The 22,173-nt window shown below is 38.7% G+C and overlaps 2 protein-coding genes across 4 annotated transcripts; one reads left to right on the forward strand and one right to left on the reverse strand.

Annotated features, from left to right (window-relative positions):
- The first annotated feature begins 1,025 nt into the window (after positions 1 to 1,025).
- LOC145492256 (peroxisomal ATPase PEX1-like) lies at positions 1,026 to 18,222 on the forward strand. Of its 3 annotated transcripts, none has more exons than XM_081471632.1 (20): positions 1,026 to 1,456; positions 2,032 to 2,199; positions 2,289 to 2,372; positions 3,034 to 3,148; positions 3,242 to 3,802; positions 3,926 to 4,099; positions 4,913 to 5,205; positions 5,831 to 5,954; positions 6,547 to 6,760; positions 7,327 to 7,577; positions 8,942 to 9,109; positions 9,696 to 9,927; positions 10,452 to 10,555; positions 11,125 to 11,303; positions 12,553 to 12,752; positions 13,258 to 13,504; positions 14,367 to 14,714; positions 15,402 to 15,449; positions 15,989 to 16,119; positions 16,845 to 18,222. In XM_081471632.1, the coding sequence occupies exons 1-20, from the start codon at positions 1,355 to 1,357 to the stop codon at positions 16,921 to 16,923; spliced, it is 3,822 nt and encodes a 1,273-aa protein (XP_081327758.1). In that variant the 5' UTR covers positions 1,026 to 1,354; the 3' UTR covers positions 16,924 to 18,222. The 3 variants fall into 3 exon arrangements, with proteins under 3 accessions (XP_081327758.1, XP_081327757.1, XP_081327759.1); XM_081471633.1 differs by having other exon boundaries at positions 1,028 to 1,456; positions 3,242 to 3,361; XM_081471631.1 differs by having other exon boundaries at positions 3,242 to 4,099.
- A 69-nt stretch (positions 18,223 to 18,291) lies between these two features.
- LOC145492371 (uncharacterized) lies at positions 18,292 to 22,002 on the reverse strand. The gene is made up of 5 exons (XM_081471819.1): positions 21,720 to 22,002; positions 20,503 to 20,553; positions 19,758 to 19,920; positions 19,062 to 19,214; positions 18,292 to 18,947 (listed from the first exon to the last, which is right to left on the reverse strand). The coding sequence occupies exons 1-5, from the start codon at positions 21,863 to 21,865 to the stop codon at positions 18,333 to 18,335; spliced, it is 1,128 nt and encodes a 375-aa protein (XP_081327945.1). The 5' UTR covers positions 21,866 to 22,002; the 3' UTR covers positions 18,292 to 18,332.
- Between the last annotated feature and the right edge of the window lie 171 nt (positions 22,003 to 22,173).

The following is a 22,173-nucleotide window of genomic DNA, read 5'->3' on the forward strand; positions in this document are numbered from 1 at the left end:
CAGCTCTTTCCAGGACGTACCATGCATCAAAATGGTTAAGGCGGGAAACAGGGAGCGCGGGGTTTGATGGTTAGTACTCCAATCGCACTGCGGTAACTCTCAGGTGGCTTATTGCCATCCTGAAGATCAACTTCCATAAGTAATTTACAGGTCAACGTGAAACTCGTCTGGTGTCTACAGCAAAAAAAAACATAAGTTAGACAGAGTTTGAATCGTTATTGAATAAGGGAACATCTTTCAGCGAAAAGTCAATTTTACATGTTCATAGGTTTACACGTCACGCGCGCCAAGGACTGTTGCCACTAAAAAATATCAATTACGGTAACAAAATTTATACGCGTGAATGAAAGCAAAATTTCTTACTGCGGCCAAATCAAGTGTAATGAACCTGTATTCAGTAACACCAGGAACAAATCCCTAACTATTAACTGTTAGCGGCTTCCAGAAAAACAAGCTGTTATCTGAAGAAAATTGCCCTGAAATCAGTTTTTAAATAAGTATCTGTGGATGGCATAGTCCATGGTGATTAATTTCTGGTTGTGAGGAAAAGTTTAAGTTAGGACTGTCTTGGCTGAATCAGGGGAGAGCTGCCAGGGACACTAAAAGCATTGTTGCGACGATTTTGTTATTAGAAACATACCAAAAGTGTTTATATGTTACGAGGAAATCTGTGAAGAGATATCTTTCCCTTCTTTTTTTAGAAATTTACTGACCTGAGCATATTTGTTCGAGATTCAAAGCTAATTATCTCGGAAAAAAACGAGACTTCCTCCAGTTTGGGGGCCAACTAGAAAACCGAATGGTTTACTTGATTCCCTTACTCTATCTTTAATATTTATAAACTGAAAAGGTATTTGTAAACATTAAAAAGTTGTAATTTAATTTATAAATGTACATGTGAGAAATAAAGTGTGTTGTTGTTGTTTATTGTTGTTTATTGTTGTAGTTTTCTTTCAGGATTCCAATCCAGACGGACAGACCCAGCTTTGCTAAGATCTTCTTTTTCCTATGGTCCTAATCTGTTGAAAGACCTTTATAAACGAAAGAACGCTGTATGACCTTTACAGTACTAAAAGTAAGGCGCACTAAGTTTGACGCAGTCAGTCACCTTTGTGACCCTGGGCACGTGGGATCTTTGATAATCGATCTTGATAGCAGACGTCTAGTAGATCTTTCCCGCGAAAAACTGCGGCTCTTCCCGCCTCCCTCGGCCCCAATCCCCCAACCCGCAAAGCCCCCGACCAACTTCTTCGCGGGAGCCTGCGATTCATACAGCTGAAAATGGCGGCCTCTGTGGCCTGCTAGTTGTGGAGATAATTGTCATAAATGTAAAGCCTTAACGTTTAAAATTAAAATGAATCGGGTTAGATCAGCATGTGTGAAGACAAATTCATCAAAGACCTGCTTTGTCAGCTTGTCTGGAGACCTTGCAGAAACGATAGGATTAAGAATTCAGGTACGCCATTCTCTGTAATTCTACCGGGTAAGTGTTCGAAGAATTCTTGGGTATACTGTCCACTCGGGTAACTAGAATTTGTACCGTTTAATTTTCCACTAGCTTGATTCTGTTAGACTTATGTTAAGCTATGTGGTTCATTTGAAAGTTATGTAGTTGTGAAATATCCTCATCTAGGATAGCTGGGGGGTGGGGTGGGGGGTAAACTTATGTTGACTTTAGAGTTAAAATCATTGTCACTGAAAAGCCCTCTTTAAGGAGCGCCAATAACGTTTGTATTATTTTTGGGGGTAAATAAAGTGTGTTATGTAGTTGTCTAGGCTGATCGTTTGAGAAGTGTGAATGACCCTCAGGTAATCAGGTACTGCTGCAGGAGTTAGGAAACACTGAACTAAAAGTTCAAATCTTGCCGGGAGGAGGGAGGGGATGGTAAAGTTTCATTTTGACTGGTATGCAACAGGCAGTAAAACTGTGTGACTTTGCTGAAAGTATCCTGGAAATGATTTATACAAAGGAAAGTACCCAGAATCTCCATCTGCAGCAAACATTGAGGTATTTCTTCAATAACATTTCAGGGTCAACCTTTTGCTCTTCAACTGCAGTGGACAGATGGTAAAGCCTTTACCAGCTGGTCTGGTGAGGTTATACGCAGCAAGAAACATGATCCCATTTATGGCTCATCATCTGTTATCCAACTTGGAAAGAAGTTTGCTAATTCACTGGGACTGGATGAGGATCAACAGGTAACAGAAATATCCACGGGAACCCCAGAGAGTTTCAAAGGTTAAAAATTACTTCTAAGTGTTTTTTGTTTTTTATTACAATTCTTCAGGTCTTAGTTGAACCTGTCGTAAGTATTCCATCATGCAACAGAATAAGTGTGGATCCAGTCAGTGCTAATGATTGGGAAATATTGGTGAGTTTGGTTGGCTACCTTCTCTTTGTGCTTTTTCTATGTCAAAATGGTGCAAACTATCTTCCTGTTTAAATAGGCTCCTCTCACATTAGGAACCCAGTTCACACGCTCTCTTTCTGGCCTCCTATAGACTGGAAAGGCTTCATTCACACCTTTTACTCCAGGGCTCCCTTGTCATTTCTCACCCTTGTAGCTCTTCCTAGCAGATCAGTCAATGTAAGATCTGTTAGCTTCCAACTAGAATATTCATTTGGCACCATATTTGTCAAAACTGGTGGCCTGCACAGAAGTACATTAGTATTTGATCTGTGGCATTTACCAATTTCTGCCTAGGACAGTGTTGGAAGTAGGTAAATGCTGTACGTAGTAAGTTCCATGGAGAATACTGAGTCCTTTAATTAGTCACTGAAACGGAAGTTGTAAGACCTTTTCCTATTCTCATTTGGAAAGAGAAGGATTCAAAACTTTACCCAGAAATGTTTGAGACAAAATTTGTAAAACAACTTGTTGCCTTAGTTATCTTGTCAACAATACCTTTCTTAACCTTGACTGGGAGTCCTAGCAAACTTGTCAGAGATACAACTTGAAGATGTAATATACGTTGATGGAAAAAGAAACTAGTATTTGGTTATTGAATTGTTGTTGCTGTTCTTATATTTAGGAACTTCATGCTGGTTACATTGAAAGCCAGCTTCTTAACCAAGTTAGAGTGGTGTTCCCAAACCAGTTATTACCAATTTGGATTCAAAATAACACTTGTGTGGTTGTACGGATTGGTAAGTTTTAGGAATCATTTGAAAAACTCATTAATTATTACAATGTAATCACTTTTTGACTTTGATCCTGTTCTTTTTGTTATTGAATTATAGTTAATCTTGAGCCCAATGCCAACTGTGTAAGACTTGATGAGTTTACAGAGGTACTGGTGTCACCAAAGACAAGAACTTTTTCACAGCCAAAGAAAGAGCAACAGGTTTCCATTGCTCCTGGTAAGGATGGAACAACATCAAGAAGCAGTCAAGCTAATAATAGAGATACTGAACAAGAACCTACAATGACAAATACAGCCTCTGCTTCCCGTTTTGGTAACAGTGACAATCACGTTTTGTCAGCAACTGGTTCGTCTAGTAGCACAAATTTGGAAGAACAAAGTAATCCTACTAACAGTGACATTATGTCAAGATTTTCTGGTTATTTGCGTACACTATTTTATAACCAAGAAGGAGACAAATCAACTAGTGAAAATCAAAGTTCTAAATCTCCAGCTCAGGAAAAAAGCACATTGAATGAAGATAGCTGGACAACATTCTCTACTTCAGTGCAGAGTTCAGGAACACACAATGAAAACATTTTTAGCGAAATTGACTTAAATATGTGCTTACGTGTGCAACCAGAGCTCACAATGCATGTAACCAATTTGAATGAAACAAGTAAGTCTACACCTGTAAATCAATATTTTCTGCAGCCTACAACAGTGTTTGTTGATTTTGCATCTCTGCCACCATTAGTTCTGCAGTCATGGACTTGTAACTTAGCACAATTTCCACCCCCAGATGGCACTGTTGTTAAAACTGTTCAAATAAGTAGACTGTTATCTCCAAAAGAGAGGGCTGCATCTCGAACAAGTAACTTGGGACCAAGTAGCCGGGAAAACCCAGGATCCAAATCACAGGATTCTACAAACAGAGAATCAGAGCCATCAGAGCCATCAGACAGTGCTAGTCAAGGTGAGGTTTTCTAATTAGGTTGAAGGGATATGATGGGGGTGGAAAACCTGAAAAGACTGAATCCCAAGGTAGCAAGTTCCCTGTTCATGAGGAATAGTGAGAAATTCTGCAATGCTGCACATTGTTTAGCCTGCGAATACAGCTGCCTCTCATCCCCCACTGCTGGAGGTTGTTGCGTGCGAGAAAGTCTCTCGGTCACAATGATCCTTGGTGGTGGGCGATGAGAGGCACGTGTATTCGCAGGCTACACATTGTGTTGCACAACAAAAGCTACAAAATGATGAGAACTACTTGAGATTACTGACAGAGAGCAAGCCGAAGAGCCACTGGAAGCCTGAAGTTCAGACCCACAATCCCCTGTACCTAATTTTATCAACATATAAGGTGCAAACGGAACATGGAAGATTGTGAAACAAAAATTGGATTGAAAGTGTATTTGCATGTATTGCATGCATGGTATGGAGTACAGCTACATTGGTACTTAGTTTACTATAAACAGCAGCAGATAAGCACAGTCTCCAGTGTCATGTTGGCTAGGGGTCAAAGAAAATTCTTGTAAACTATGTTGGCAACCTCTGCAAATGCTTAGGATAACCTGTGATTTCAAAATCAAGTGAAAGTAACAATCAATACCAAAAACAAAAAACAAGCAATACCACTGGAGAAACACTGCACTGACAAACAGAAACTTTGATAAATTAAGAGAGTGACACTATCAAGTCTTAAAGTAAGCACCCACCCATGTATCTGAACCTTGTGAATCAACAGGTTACTGGCTAGTTCAACGAGAGTTTATATTTTCTCATTTTTCAGGTGTTACTGGTCAATCATCACCTGATTCAGAATCTGCCAAAGATGTGTCTCTTCCTTGTTGGATTGTAAGGATGGTGATGACAAGCAGTATAAACAGTGCTGCCATCAAACAAAAATCACTTGATTTGGGTGTGGGAGAACATGTTTTACCAGGCCATGTTGTTATGTCCAGAGAACTGTCCCAGCTTCTCAATACAAGAGATTTGTCTTTAGTTAAAATTCAGAACATCTCTCATGGACCATCAGAGATCCAAGGAATTATCTTGCATCCCTTTGGAGATACAGAACAGAAGGTAATTATGAAGTCTGGGGGACTTCATTACATATTTAACTGTCAGGGAAAATTCAACTTGCAGTGATTATGGTAACTGAAGTAAGAGAAAGTAAGTTGTGCTATTCAGGATGAGCCAGGGCAGGGGATGGAGATATTACAGAAAAGATAAAAAGAGCCATGACCTCTATTGATCATGCAAAATTTAAATGAGCTTTTGCACAGAGGGTTTGAGAATAAGGTAAATTTCACCTTCTTGGCTTATTTTTGTAACTGGTTATGAGGAGACTTTCATCTGTTACCTTGATGTAAAACAAATTGCTTAAGGTTTGAGGCCCCATTAGGGGAGGTCTAAGTATCTCATATCCCGTTAATTTTTGGTCTAAATATTTCATATCACATTAATTCCAGATTCAAGCGTTATCAATTTTCCTTCTTGATATCCTGCAATACCTGTTATAAATATCCCATGTTCTATGAATTTTTTCCCAAATATCCGTTATCCCATTATTTTTTTTACCTTAATATTCTGTATTCCCAAAACCCCTAATAGGGTCTAAGGTGTCAGATAACAGTCAGAAAGTTTATCTGGTAACTAAGTAAAGGATATTTTCAAGTTGATGTGTTTTCTTTCACCCGGCATACAGCTTCAGGACATTTCAGCTGATGCAGCATTAGAAGCCTTCCAAGGTTGGGTCCTTTCTGTCTGCAGCATGGAGGCACCTCTTGTACTTTGTAATGGAATGATGATGTCGTTTGACGTCCTTCAAGGTAGGCCATGCTTTTGTGGAGTTAATCTACGAGAATTTCCCTGTACCTGAGAGCAATAGTTGGGCCTTTCTCTCTCCATTCTGTTTACCTTGGTATCTTGTCTTGAAATGCTTCCAAGTAGAAAATTTAAAAAATAGGGAAAATTTAAAAAAAAAATTGAGTGTTTCTTTAACTTGATTCAGACACATGGAAAATACCACAAAGAAAACAAAGGAAAATCATTTGTTTATTGCAATATGATTATTGAAATTATCTTTGCCTGCTTGATAAAAACAAATTAAATACATGTAGCTTGCACTTGTTGTGTGTTCCTTAAGAGTTATACTAGATATTTTTGGACTGTTGGGAAAGATAATACAACTTGTTTCAAATATGGTTTTGAGTTTGAGGGCTTTTAAAACAAGGACAGGGGGCTAAAGGTGTACTCGTGGCAGAATCATTGAGGACTTTTCTGTCATTGTCATAGATTCCCTTTTGCAAAAAAAACCCTGAACATTTCTGAGCTGTTTCTTTGAAAAGAAGATCATCTAATTATGATGAAGATATGTATTGCTTGTAGTTGAGTTGATTTGTATTTTTTTCTTTATAAAAGGTCAACCTCTTCAGTTTGTGGTTACAGTACTGAGTCATCAGCAGACATCCAGCTCAGCAGACAGGCTTCCATATTATCATTTAACACCTGAGACTCTTAACAATGTGACAGTTGTCATGGGAACTCCTAAAAACTTGGTGTATGGTGCTGATCAAGTCTTGAGTACTCAAGAAAACAATCCACGTCATCCGAAGTGTAGCATCACGGACTTGGGGTAAAAAAAACAAACATTGTTGGTTTACCTTCAGTGAAGGGACAGTGAGGGAGCAGCAGTGACCTTCTTTGTTAGACTTAACATGTAGAACTCCCAGGTTCAAGAGCTGATTACAAGACACTTAACTTTCACACAGTGCTTCTTTCAACCCAGGAGCATAACATTAATGGGTATTCTCAGGGTGCAAAGAAAATCAATTTTAGAAAATTATGATGTACTTTGTAATAGTCTGAAATCATAGGCATTGCTCACCCCCCCCCCCCCCAAAGAAAAAAAAATTAACTAGTATGACTGATTGCTAAAACTTAAACTAACATTGAATACTAACAGCAGTATATAACACTGATTGTTTGGTACACTGCCCTTGCTTATATTCTAAAGTAGTCTGCTTTTGCCAGCTGATTGTTCAGGCATGTATCTTACAGAAACTTTGGTTGTCACTTTGGTACCCAAGGGGTGTAATTACTGCTTGATGGAAGCTTGACTTTGATTGAATGTTTAATTTTATTGCAAGTCACTTGTGAAGTTGAACTCTTATCTTTGACAACCATCATTCCTTTTTATAGCGGTGTCACAGATTCATTTCACAAGTGCCTTGATCATGCCTTGTCTGCCCTAGGACAGAGACCGCTGATCAATCATCTTGGAGGTGACATCATGACAGGGTTATGCAGTGGTGCTCTGCTAATTTGTGGTAGTGGTACTGGAGCTGGGATTGGCTGTGGCAAGACATCTCTCGCTCATGCAGTGTGCCAACAACTTCAGCAATGGCCAGTCTGTGCACATGTGACACTTGTTGATTGTATTCCATTTAGAGGTGTAGTAGAACCCAGCCTTACAGCCATCCCAGTTTATACAGTCACCTCATTATTATGGCCACTTTATTCTAGCCTGAACAAAAGCTCAGTCAGCCATTTTCTTATTTAAAGAGCCCCTTTAAGATGACCACCCTATTAATACAGCCAGCTTTTTGCGACCCATTGGTGACCAGATTAATGGGGTTCATTGTAGTAAATAATAAGCTTTAGTCCACCATAGTAATTGCAGTCAGAGATGCAACTGTTGCATGGCATTACTCAAATAGTTTTTTATTTCTTGTTATGAAATCAAAAAACATAGAACAAAATACTTACTATTACTCTGAAAATTGTCTCACCAGCATATGGGACAATCTGGATACTTCATTCAACGCTGACTTAAGGAATGAGAAGAAATCTTGTGAGTCTCATCTCACAGTAGTTGTGGGACCATTACTGTGGAATGGAGTAAAAGAGGATAACCCATGTTGTCCACAGTAACAATCCCACGAGCGGCTGAAGGAGGAGACTCATCTCTGATTTCTTCTTGTTTCTAAAGTGGAAAATATTACTTAACAACTTTTGGGACAGAAACCAAAAGCTGAGTAAATTCTTGCAGAAGTGATTTTGCTTTTATACGACATTAATTTGTTTGTCTGACTGACCAGTTAAAATGATTTACACACAATGTTATCAGGGACAGTACTTTTCAGGGGGGTGTGGGTGACTGGTACCTTGGGGTTGCAGAATCAGTTGGGCATGCCCTCAAAATGTTGAGAATTGGAACCTAATTGAAAACTGTTGCACAAGAAATACTAGTAATGTCACAAAGTATCGATTACGTATTCATTTGATTAATTGAAAAAAATATTGTGTGATCTCATATACTAGTGGGCAAGAGTTTTTTTATGTTTTTGGAATTGCAGTGAGGTACATGTACTTGTCAAAAGTATTTGCTTTTACTTAAACCATAGTGTTCACCTCTCTTTAAATTTTTTATTTTAATATCATTTTTGCTTCTCCCAATCCTCCTCCCACTAAATTTGCCCTTGTGTTATCTCCCCAACAACACATGACAAAACGAAGAGAATTTCTTAGCAAAAAATCAGGTTTTAAACAGAGACATGAAGAAAACAGAAAATCATCCATGATGTTGACAGATTAAGAAAGGGGTTAAGTAATTCAGGTATAGCTCAGTCACTTAATGGAATACATATTCATGCATCATCAGTTTGAACTATAGATCATTCTGTACTTCCCTCCTACACAATCAATAAGGACCTAATAGGAATGATTATTATAATGAAAACATTTTCTTAATTTCTGTGAAGGTTCTGTTCAGCATGAAAAAAATATGAAATGGTTAAAATGTATCTCCTGGTAGGGAAAAGAGTTGACACTATTCAGAAGCAGTGGCAACAGATATTCGTTGACGCAGCATGGCATCAACCATCTGTCATCCTGTTTGATGATTTAGATCAAGTTATATCAGCCCCAAGTGCCCTTCAAGAAATGGGTGGAGAAGCTTTGTACAAGCGTCGACTTGCCCAGGGTGAGATGCCATTAATGATGTGTTTTTAGCATGATTAAAAATTCTGTGGTTCCTCTCAGCTAATTGTGGCTCATGCAATGTGTGTCATTTGTTTGTGGTCTGACTGTTAATGTGTTAAAATGCGGTAATGTAATCATATTCATGCTGTCATTCAAAGGCATGTAAAAATTTAGATGATTATTAATTTTGTTCACAGGTGTGTGGTATTGCATTATAAGTCAAGATATCATAGCAATGACACCAAACCTGCATGCAGGGACAAGAATATTGTGCAAAGTGTCATTCCCTGCCTAAGCAGAGGTGTTCTTCTGTAAAATGTTTCTCTATTAACTTACAAAACTAAAATAAACAAAAATTAATTGAAATTAAAACCACAACATAAACAATACATATTTCAATAGAATTTTGTTAATTTGGCACAGTTGGGGTTTAGTTCTATATTATTCCAAGCTGACCATGTTATATATAATTATACATCTAAGATATAGATGTTGTTTGAAACAATTTGTTATTAAGAGTATAAGCAAACTACATATTGGATGTCATTCTTATAAATTATGATTCCTTTATTTCTTCTTTTTGCTAGTATTCAAAGACCTTATCACCGTGGAGATCAACAACAATAGCAAAGTAGTTGTCATAGCAACCAGCAAGTCACATGATTCATTGCACCCTTCATTACTGACATCAAGAGGCTGTCACATCTTTCAGTGTTGTGTGGAGCTCCACCCACCCGATAATGATCAAAGAAAACAGATCTTGTATGCAATGATAAGGAAGAGGTTTCCCTTGCAGGACCCTGGGGGGTTGGAACTTAGGTAACGTAGATGGAATGATTCTGGTACATTAGTTTCATTAAGCATCCTTCAAGATTTTGAAAGCTCCTGAAATCATTTTCCCAGGGTTAAAGATTTTATAATTTTAATACTTAAGTAGAATTCTACTAGTATACTCATGCAAATGGTGCAATCTGATTGTATACTGTCTGCCATTCATGCACATTGGCTGGAAGTTGTCTGCAATGTGGTGACCTTTTCTTGTTTCTCCAAAGTTTCAAAGAATGATTTGAAAATATTAATAGATTAGTTAAATATTCCCTAGAAGAGTAACAGAAGGAGATTCATGATCACTATTGCATGACTTTGAAACATAGCAACAACAAGAACTGAAGCTGAAGCTGGCTGGCTCTATCCATTTCTATAAGGTGTAAGTTGATTTGGCCTTCAGCCTCATCAGCTATCACCTCATAGAAATGTCAAGCTTATAATCTAATTGTTTAAAATATCTTAAAATTGCTGTGTATTGGAATATTGATAAAAAGTTATCTTGACACTGTTTGCAGTTTATTGGCAAAGAAAACAGAGGGATTCTTACCAAAAGATCTACAGTCACTGCTTGGCCGTGCTTCTCACAGGGCAGCAGTTAGAAAGATGAAGAAGTTAACAGGTAATGAATAAGACAAATGCAAATTTGAAAGTCTCTCTCTAAAATATTACAGCTGTTTACCAGGTTTTAGTGTGAAATGTGATCGAAAACAGATGGATAATCTGAAACTAAAATTGTTGGCTAAATCAAAAAGCAAGATAAGTCAGGTGTCTGAATCAATTAGATCTGGTTGATTTATAAAGAATGACTCAACCAGTGTCAAACACTTGAGAAGACTCTCCTTCAGACCTAGATCTTTCAATTAAAGACTTCAATTAGAGTTTTATTCTGATTTCAGTCTGTGTGGATAAGTGATTATTAGTTAGTGCATTGGTTCCTAGATTAAGAGGTCTGATTTAAGCCCTAGCCTGCAATGCAGGTGTATTTTGGTGAGCAAGCGAGTGCCATCTTGGATTCATGGTGGTGAAACTACTCGATTGTGAGCTAACACTGCTAATTTGTGAACACATGGAAAACGCCTACACTGCAGGCTGGTTTAAACCCTGACTGGGAAACTAAATGTTTCAAGATGCGCTGTTCCTGACCCACTAACCTTAAGAAAAAACTCCTTGATTTATTTCAATTGACAGACGAAGATATCCATTCTGCAATTACCACAGAGGATTTCAAGGTGGCTCTTGAAGGATTTACTCCAGCAGCATTGAGAGGAGTGTGTTTGCACACTGCAGGAGAGTTAGGCTGGTCTGATGTTGGTGGACTTGCCGCAGTTAAGGGAGCCCTCATGGAGACTCTTCTGTGGCCAGCAAAGGTTTGCTTGACAACTTGACTGAAGAATTGTTGAACAGAACTCTAGATGTGATTGTATGTCAACTTGTGGGAGGTGTCCACAAGTGAAGCCTTGGAGCCAACTGGCTCATAGCTGCTGGAGCTTATCCCGGTTTCTGTAGCATGAAGCGGCTAGGAGTATTTCTACTCCCCCTGGATGGGATGCTAGTCCATCGCAGGTCACTCCCCTGCAATTTGTTAGGTTTCCCCAACAATTCACCTTTACCCATTTAAACTCCTGGGTGGAGAGAGACACTGTGAGAGTTAATTGTCTTGCCCAAGAACACAACACAGTGTCCCCGGGCTCGAACCTGGACCGTTTGATCTGGGGACAAGTGCACTAACCATGAGGCCACCATGCTTCCATAATTCCGATGTGGTCGCTACAAAAAATGTTCTATTACTGATCCCATTTTGTCTTCAACCAAAGAATCACTCTAACATTAAAATGATACTCAATTCCGAACTCAACACTGAAAGTTTGATTGGATCAATGATGACCAGCTTGACCTGTCAGACAGGTGAAAATTTGAACATTTGCTAAATTGAAAAAAAAATACAAGCTGCATATTTTTCTAGTCTCTTGTTTTTTAACTTCACCAGAACACTAAAATAGTTAATAACCTATTTGTTGGGGTGCACTGACCAAAGGAGATGGAAAAAATTTTTTAGAAATCTCCACATGACTTTTGAAAAATTAAATTTTGGACAACTTGCTAAATTTCCAATAAATTATCCTGTGACTGAATGCATGCCTTTTGAAACCAGACAACAATCAAATAAGAATCTTATTTGAGTCATTTTAAATGAACAATTTTGAAACAACCAAGGAATTGAAATTTTTATCAGTTAATGACTTGACGATTGGATAAACTCTTGGGCCTTTTTGACTGTGACACAGACTTTGTACTGGAAAAAAGTTTTTCCACTTTCTGACAAGTTACATGTAACATCATCATCATCATTCATAATTGTTGCATCATGGAGCAGTGAAGGCCTACATGACATGCAGAATAAATCAGACCAGAGTGCAGAGGGACTGTGATCAAAGTCTAATTTCTCATTACGAGCAGACATATCAAGGACAAAGAAAATTATAATCTGGCAGATGTTGTCTTGATGCACCATCAAATTCTCTAAACTAAAATGAAAAGGAGTGCAGAGCTATCAGAAATGAAAATTTGTACTTTTAACTTTGTACTAAACGAGTTAATCAAATTCCTGTTTCTCAGTATTCTTGGCTGTTCAGTAAATGTCCCCTGCGCATGAGGTCTGGCCTTCTTCTTTATGGACCTCCAGGTACTGGCAAGACACTGCTGGCCAGTGTTGTTGCTAAGGAATGTGGGCTCAATTTCATCAGTATCAAAGGTCCTGAGTTACTAAGCAAGTACATTGGAGCCAGTGAGCAGGCTGTCAGAGACATGTTCACAAGGTAACTAAGTGCTTCATGTGCAGTTGTCACAAAATAAACAATACAACCACAGCATTTAAGTTAATATTATTTGTAAACACTTTGAAAAAGTCAACTGTTAAAGGGGCGATTTGTGATCAGCTTTTTTAGCATGCTCAGAAACAAAAACTTGTTAGTACCGTAGTTCACAAATGACAAGAACCCATTAGAAAGAGAGGATGATGTAAGAACTTGTTACCTGGCAGAGAATTATTTGCTTCTAAACTGGATGTACTTTCTTACACCCATCCTAAATAACAGAGAAGTGTAGATTTGGCCTAAATAACAGAGAAGTGTAGATTTGGTTAGATTTCTTTACAAATATTTGGAAAAATCTTGTTGCAAATTCAATAATACCACCCAAGAGTCAGTTGGGCAGAACGCAAGTTTGTATTTGCTGTTGCAAGCAACAGCAAGCATTAAAACTCTTCTAAGCTTTCATCAATTGACTCATTCTTGCCTAAGTTAACTGTTTTGTTCTATTCAGGGCCCAGAGTGCCAAGCCTTGTATTCTTTTCTTTGATGAGTTTGACTCACTTGCTCCTCGCCGTGGACATGACAGCACAGGGGTGACAGACAGAGTGGTTAATCAGCTTCTTACTCAACTGGATGGAGTAGAGGGGCTGGATGGAGTTTACGTTCTGGCTGCCACCAGCCGTCCAGATTTGATTGACCCTGCCCTTCTCAGGCCAGGAAGACTGGACAAGTGTTTGTATTGTGGCATACCAGATAAGGTAAGCATAATGATCATTAAATATGTATTTCTGGTGTAGTAGGCGTGGTGGCTTAATAGTTGGTGAGCAGGACTCCAGATGGAGTATTCTGGGTTTGAACTCTAGCCAACGTGATTGTGTTGTATTCTTGAGCAATATATGTTACTCTCACAGTGTCTCTCTCCACCCACAAGTAAAAGTGTATTAGGGAGTTGTTGGGGCAGCCTGACAGAATGCAAGGCTAGGTAAAGGTAAAGTCTGCGTACGAGCCAAGTGGCCCATCAGGTGGGAGCTTATCCCAGTTTCTGTGGCATGAAGCAACTAGGAGTATTTCTACTCCCCCCTGTATTAGGATGCTAGTCCATTGAAGAGTTACCCCCAGCATCAAATTTGCTGGTGCTCATTTACTCACCTGGGTGGAGAGAGGCACTGTTAGAGTAAAGTGTCTTGTCCAAGAACACAACACAATGCCCCCAATCCAGAGATGAGCACGCTAACCATGAGAACACAATGCCTCTACTCAGAATGCTGGAGAGTTATCTACAATGGATTAGCATCCTATCCAGTGAGGAGTGTCAATACTCCTTCCCACTTCATGTTACAGCATTCAGAGTTAAGCACCCAGAGCTATGAGCCAGTTGGGCTTAAGAAACTGTTCCTTTTTATTATTTGACATGCTGTCAGCGAGGGCTGACCTTTAAAACCCTGTGTCTTCTTTCAAGACTAATTTTCAATTGGTAGCCCTGTTGTTCTACAGATAAATATCACAACTGAACCAATCCATAATGAAACTAAACAACTTTTGAGAGATTTTGTGGAACCATCATTTTCTGACTGGACAAAAAACATAAATGTGAAACATTTTGAAATTGCTGTTTTTCAGTCAGAGAGACTAGATATCCTACAAGCCTTGTCCAGATCCCTTCTCTTGGAACAGGACACCAGCCTACCTGCTATCTCTGACATGTGTGAACATTTCACTGGAGCAGACTTCAAAGCTCTTCTTTACAATGCTCAGTTGGCAGCCATCCACAGGAACACCAGTAGCAATGGACTTTACAAGGGTGTTTTCAGTAACACAGAAAAAGCAAGCAAAGGTGAAAAAATTGCAAAAGACCCACCAACTGGTGTAGTTTCAGATGAAGCAAAAGCGAACATTATTTACGTTCGTAGTTTGGTTGAAGGTATTACAGATGTCTCTGGAGAGGAGTTGTCAAAGATACATTCGGAGGTAGGATCAGATTCATGCAGGAATAATGAAAGAGAATTATAGTTAAAGGACCCAAAGGAATTGTGGAATAACTAGTATATTATATGAATACACAAGAATTTTAAGAAACTGAAGAGAAATTCATAGAAAAGCACAAGGCAATCTGAGTGCTTGAGGTAGTTAATTTCTTTCTCTTTGACACCCAGCATTCATTCACTCTCAAACCCTTGAATCCAGTCAAAAAGAGCTTATTATTCCTCAAAAGCCAAGCCAATTAAATTGGTCTAACCTAGTTTTTACACTGTTAGTTACTGTCAGTAGCTCATGTTTATCTGCATGCCAGCAAGTCATGCAATCTTTGCAAGCTTTGGGTCATTTGCAATGTAATGCACTCCAGTTGGCCTGAATAGCTTTCCATGCTTCCAGTTGGGGTCGGATTCACTCTGGTTAGCCTGATTAGCACTTCAGTTTCCTAGAGAATGCTAAGTTTTTCATGCACAATAAGAGTGTTTGCTATACATGTATATTTGTTACATAAATAAATATCTTCATGAGCTTCTCCCCCAGTGAGGCTTTTCAGGGTCAACATAACATTGCCTACTGACTTGAATGGTTCACACACTGGCTCCTTGGTTTCCACTGTGTCACTGCTTATTAAACCTTCTAAATTTCAAATCTTAAGACTGAAAGCCTTTGATTTCTTTTCAGGTTTCAGTTATCCATGACAATCTTCAGCACAGTAAGAATAATGGAAAGGTAATGATCCTGTATCATAATGTTTTTAGAAGATTCTTGAAAAAGGGGCTAAGATTATAACATGGTATTTGTGAAAGACTGCATTCAAAAAAATGGCTCACTTCCTTGCTGTACTGAAGTATGTAATGTAATAAAGGGCTGGAAAAGTTTCCTGCAAGCCAGACATTCTTGAAGCCATGCAAAAGAAATTGAGGTCTTTAATGGAGGCATCAATGAAAATGACATGGCAAGACCTACAAAATTTGGTCAAAATTCTGGAGCATATCTTTGAAGGACAATTTGCCCTCTGTTATATTTTCTTGTATATTCGACATCCAGTTCATCTTTATCCTACCCTGGATGCCGCGATTGTGAGTGGCAAAGCCAAAACAAACCCTCTGGCTCCCAGGGTATCTTCATCCATATCAGACTTTTAAGTCACTATTTTAACTCTTAAAAGAGTTGTAGGAAACAAAGTTGATTTCATTTTCCTACTATTAGGAAAAATCTCTTCATCTTAGGAATTGCAGGCTTAAAATTAGGACTGTGCTTGGTTTTAGGTATCAAAGACAGATTTAGCTAATGATCAACTAGCTGGTGGAATACAAATTAGCCAATCAGATTTGCTGCAGGCTGCATCATCTATGGGTCCCTCTGTATCAGACAGCGAGAGGCACAGATACCAAGAAATGTATGTAATTCTCTTTGAAACATACCTGGTATTCACCATTATGCTTTTCACGCATCTGTTACTGTTTTGGTTTACACGATAGCGAGGTTTCTATCGTTTCCCAGTGCTGCACACCATGCAATGCCTCCTGGCCAAAACTGGGTCTTTAGACAGTCAAATAAATAAGGAGTGCACCAACAGTCATAGGTTAAACTGCCACAACACTTTCATGTGTTATTGTTACTGGCTGTTATTTCCATTCCAGATGTTCTATAACTTTACATGTTGCATTGTCTGGATAGTCAGTTTGGAACTAGTTATGGCACACAGGGAGTGGGGTGATGGTTACATTGCACATGATTGTAGTACATTTAACTGCCGTAGGGGTATTTCTAGCTGGTATAACATTTGTTTTCAATTCTGCTCTAAATTTTGTTATTTCTTTGCTGTAAATTTTCTGCATGTTTTGGGGTGAATTTTTTGCATACATTGCACAGTTGTTTAAAGGTATCTTGGTATACCACTGCCCAAAAATTTGCCAAATGGAGATGTGCCCTTACAGAATAATTTAAAACTTTCTGTAGCTTGTTGGACAAGCACTATAATATTTATTGTTAACTTGTAGCAGAAGCATATAACTTCAAACAGGGGTGATAAGTTTCTGCTTGTAGTCAAAGTGATCTCAGGGCTATACATGTGGGCTGTGGCCCAAAAAACACAATTCAGTAAGAACATTTATTTTTCAGATATGACACATTCATGAAATCAAGAGGAGGGGACTTCAGCCACAACACACCCGGACAAGGAAAAGCAACTTTAGCATGAATAATCTTAAAGCTCATTTGCAGGGGTTTCATTATGGGCTGGACACTGACCAAATTGACTGGCTGGGAGATTTTGTCCTCCTGGTTTGACCATGTAGCATTTTCCTTATAGAGAATTTCAGTTCAAAAAGCTTTGCCTGTCAGTGAAAATCAATTGCCCTCCTGCTAAAACTACTGTTCTCAAAATCATTAATAATTGATCAAGTTCAAACAAGGGAAATCATGACTGTTAACACCTATCTGACTTAGTTAGCATAGATTTTTACGATTTTATTTCTCCATTTTCTCCTTAATTTAAGGTTTGATTGAGAAGATATATCAAACACTCAAGACAGTGGCTACATTTTCAAACACTTCAAAGTTCGTCAAAAACACTCCACTGCTCATCGTATTTTCAACTCTCTTCTCTGTGGTTTGAAAATTATGTGGTCAAACACGGTCTTTCGTGTTTGATATATTACCTGAAACCCCTGCATTTTTGTTATTGCAATAATCTGAATTGCTCATACATGTAAATTATTTAGAGTAATCAAGTGAACAGTTTAGAGAGAGAAGTCTGTCTAAAAAGTATCTTAAGACCTCTATTGCATTTCAAAGGCTCAGATATGTCGTGGTATTTCCTTCTCATATGGTATTTGTTTTATAATATTCTTTTTATCTCCATATTTAATTTCTTGCCAGTATTATTTTTTGTCTATTTTTCTATTCCTTCAGTTTAAAAACAGTGCAAAATAAATAAAAGTGGCAGTTCTAACTATGTATATTTATCAACTTTTAGTTGACTAAATTAAAATACCTGCTGTGGCTAGTTTTTAAAGCTGATAGTTTGAGTATGTGTTGGGAAAATCACGTTGCTCTCCCTGACAAAGGGTTAATGCTAGAAACATCAGCTTCAGAAACTCCCTGTGGCAGATAATTTACCTTTATCGACTTCAAGTTGATAATACAGTTCAACCACTATTAAATGGCCACCCTCAGGGAAATGGATAGTGGCTGCTTAAAAGCAGTGAAAACAATAGAAAAGCCCTCTTCGAGAATTTGATTACTGGCTGCATACTAGGGTGGCTGTTTAATGGGTGGCTGCTTACTAGGGGTTGGACTGTAGTAGCTAAGTGTTTCAGTCTCAAGTGCTTCATTTGCCTTATGATGCAGCTCAACAGTTTGTTTAGAAACTAACACCTTTGCTGCTTGATGACATGAGGGGAAAAAGCGTATCCCTTAATATTTGTCTTGTACATGGTCAATCTTAATGTTTTATTTTGAATCACTAGAAATAAACTTTTTACAATATTTGAAACAACGGCTGACTCCATGTTTGACTTTTTCCTGTGACATCTTTCTTAGTGTCTCACTTTACAAAAATATGTACCATAAATAATAATCAGCTGAGTATTCATCACAATGAAATAATTACTTTCCCTGATTTCTTTTATCTTTCCCTATATCAAAGCTCTTTACACAAGGTCTTAGATATGCTAAGCCTACGTTATTCTGATTGGTCTTGCTTGATTTTCTTGCTCTTCTTTTCCTTTTCCTCTTGCCACTGGGGTTGGTTACAGTAGTGTCAACTCCAACTTGTGTACTTTCATTACCTTGTGAACTTAGAGTGCTATTGTCATTAGCTTGTACCTTTGTTACATCATCATCACATGTACCAGGTATGTTTGCAGCAGAATGACTGTTCATTCCCGTTTTTTTTACAGCAGAATTACTAGTTCCTCCTAAACTCAGAGTAGAATTGTTTGTGTCTGAGAAATGAACGGCAGAATCACCAGCACATTGTAAATTGACAGTGTCAGTTTCAACAACCATGGAATCCCCTTCCATTCTCTTCTTTTTCTGATGCATATCCTGGATATGTGGCAGTTGTTCATCAGAATCATCATCTGCTACACCAGTGCCCTGATTTGCGGTGGTAGGAGTATCTCCTTCTTTTCTAGAGTGCAACCAAGGAACATACAGTGGTTCTGCTATCTTTGTGATAAATTCAACCAAGTCGTCAAACACTGTAGGAGTATCTGTGTTCTGAAATGACAGTTGAAATGTCACACGGGTACCTTGGACTCGATCTGATTTTCATTATTACCTGACAACAGAAAATGTTTCAAAAAGAAAAAGATCTGCTCATCGCTAATCTACCTTGAATGCAAATGTTGAAACTTTGTGGACTCCCAGCAATGGTGGAAAAGTTGACTCATTCATTCCAGTAATAGCACATGCTGGTACCTTCCGTGTGGCACATAACAATAGAAGATGCTCTAGCAGAGCAGCTGGCTGGATAGATCTATCAACCTAAAATACAACAAAAATAACACATGATTTCATAGATTGTTATAAGCTTGTAAGCATAAATTTTCTATGTTCAAATAGTCAGCAAGGTGTGTCAAAGGTGACTACAGTGGAACCCTGTTAAAACGACCACCTTCGGACCATGAAAAACTGGTCGCATTAACGGGGTGGTTGTATTAAAGGGGTTCTTTAAATAAGAAAATGACTGACTGAGCTTTTTTGGGGGCAAGAATAGAGTGGCCGTAATAAAGAGGTGGTCGTATTAACGGGGTGGTAAGGTGGGGTTCCACTGTATTGCTGGTAGAAAATCCATATAGGAAATCAAATTATTGTTAAATGACTGACGTCAGTGGAAATTTTTTTCAGCCAGTGAAAATGACTGTCTGGCCATTGAGTACATCCTAGTAACAGGTTGTCTGAAGGTTAAGTTGGAAAAATGATTTTCTCTGGACCCTGCTTGAAACCCTTCAACTCAAAGTATTTGGGTCGGTCCTAGGAGTTCAGGACTGGCATTCAGCAGAAGTTCAATAAAATCTTTACACATACCAGCACCAACTTGACGGTTCCTCTTTCCAAAGCTTTTGTAACTTCATTGATCCCCATCACAAGACTGGACCTCTGCTTTTGTTTCTCTACTCTCTCTTTTTCATGCTCCTTTTTTTTCCTTGTTCTTGTACATAGAAGCTCAAAGTGAAAGGGACCAAGTGTTCTGTGGAACACAAGCATTTTTCTTACCTAGATAGCACAGTTTTTCAATTAATGGCCAAGGGTGTTCATTCAATTCCCAACATTGTAGACATGGTGACCAGGTGTTAATTGAACCTGGCAGTTTTTTAGGGTCCAGGAATTCGCTCAACAAGGGATAGCCTCGTTGTCACAAATAGGTTAGAAATTAAAGCTAAGTTATTGCTAAACAAAACATTGACAAAAAAAGAATTACATGTTACTGTTTGTGTCAAGATGGAACCTTGACTGCCCTATTGAGTTGTAATACTGGTTGGTCTACTTTTAAGACTTTGGAGTGAGTAAAATAAAATGAATCGGTATACTATGGTCCTTGTAATTGTATTAAAATCACCATCTACATTCCACAAACTGATGTGATCAGTTACAAAGGGTAAGATCAAGAGAATATTAGACATCACTAAACATGTGAAATCTCAACAAACTTATTTTACAGTAAAATCCTAACTTAAAACTATCTGATTAGTAACCACACATACTGTACAAATTAAAATATACCATCACACAATTTTAACACTTGCAATGAAGATTTAGGCAGGTATCTCACTTTTTAATCTTGTCAACAATCTTTTTGTTGCCTCCAATCTGCAGAAGAGGCCTGTAGTACAAAGATAAATCTTGTCAAGAGGGCAGAAACCTTTCACTGGTAAAAACTGACTGAAATTCTTGCCCCTAGATTGTTTTGGTCAGCAACAAAAATTAACAACCACTGACTGATTTGAATGAAAGTCATTTAATCCGTAAGTGGATAAGCCCAACCAGAAATAATTTCACAATTAAAGAACAAGAAATAGACAGTGTTTTCGACTTCGGGTTGGGGGCTAAACAACCAGATACCATTGATTCCAATATTTATCAAAGGGTATCCAGTCACTTCTCTCCATGGTTAGATCACTTCAAGCTGCTCAAAGTCAGTTTGCTCCAACATGCATATAGATTATTCCTTGTTTTTTCATCCACTGCCAAGCCAAAATTGGTTACTTGTGTGGAGCGATCTCACTTTCGTTAAAGCGAACTGACAAGGAGCGATCTAACCCACTGTCTAACCATGGAGCAAAATGACCGTAATTATGTCAAAGAATGCAGTTCATACACTTCTGGTTAGACTTGATTGGCTGACAATCAAAAATGAGAATTTTTTGTCTCTGTACCACTCCACCTATCTGATTTATGATTTGAAATAAAGGTCCGCACACACAAAGGGATTAGCCATACAACTAGTGCCCTGAAGAGTTTACACGAGGGGACCAGTCACAGGGACTTGTCCTACAAGCAGGTCACACCAAGCGTTTTGAGGAACAAGTTGCAGGGACTTGTCCCAAATTTAAGTCCCTGCGACTACATTTTGGGACAAAAATGGCTAGTTCACACGATGGGACTTGTCCCCGCAACTTGTCGCAGGGACTACTCCTCGTGTGTGCCGTCCTTAAAAGCTAGCCCACACTAAAAGTGAGCTTTTAAGGAAGAAAAATTATTATGAACACTGTTTCTCTCGATTAAAAAGGTGTTCTGATCTTAAGGGACTGCTGTCAGCATAAAGTTGGTTTCCTAATCTTTCTAACAATTTGAATAATCTTATTAAAACTATAAATCTTTTTTTGGAGATCATTAATCTAGTAGTAGATATAATCTTCTAATTTGCTTTCAGCTGACTTTGCGCGTGCACATCGAATTTAAGCTATCTGTGTTATATTTCGTTGAAATTGTGAGCAGCAAAAGAAAACTGAGGAGTGATACACTCAGAGAACTACTGGAAAACCTTACCATTGCAGATAGTAGGGCGTCGAAAGCATATGCTTTGTAGAACTTTGAGGAAAACTCCTCTTACGAATGCCATCTTTCTTTACTACTGACGCCGCCGCCATTACGCTTTTCAAATGTTGTGTTTCGCCCCAGACCTCTCTCCTCATCCTGCCTCGGTGCTGGGATATGGGACTCCTGGGGGGACTCCTGGGGGCCCTCCTGGGGCTGAAAGAGTTGACCAATCAAAAAGTAGTGCGGTAGCTGATCTAGAGATTCCGGAGTGATACCTGAAAAGACCTATGGGCTAAACCAGGGGGGGCTGGCAGCTACCTTTGATCTTGCCGCTTTTCCTGTTTCTATGATCGCCCCAGTAAAGAAATCTGTCAATCATTCGAAAACTAGAGTGAGCATGCGCAATAGGTAGCATCAAGTCTCGTGCTCGAATGGACGCTCGAATGCGTAGAGACCCGCGAAC

This window comes from Orbicella franksi, chromosome 7 (assembly GCF_964199315.1).
Source record: "Orbicella franksi chromosome 7, jaOrbFran1.1, whole genome shotgun sequence".
Taxonomy (NCBI): domain Eukaryota; kingdom Metazoa; phylum Cnidaria; class Anthozoa; order Scleractinia; family Merulinidae; genus Orbicella; species Orbicella franksi.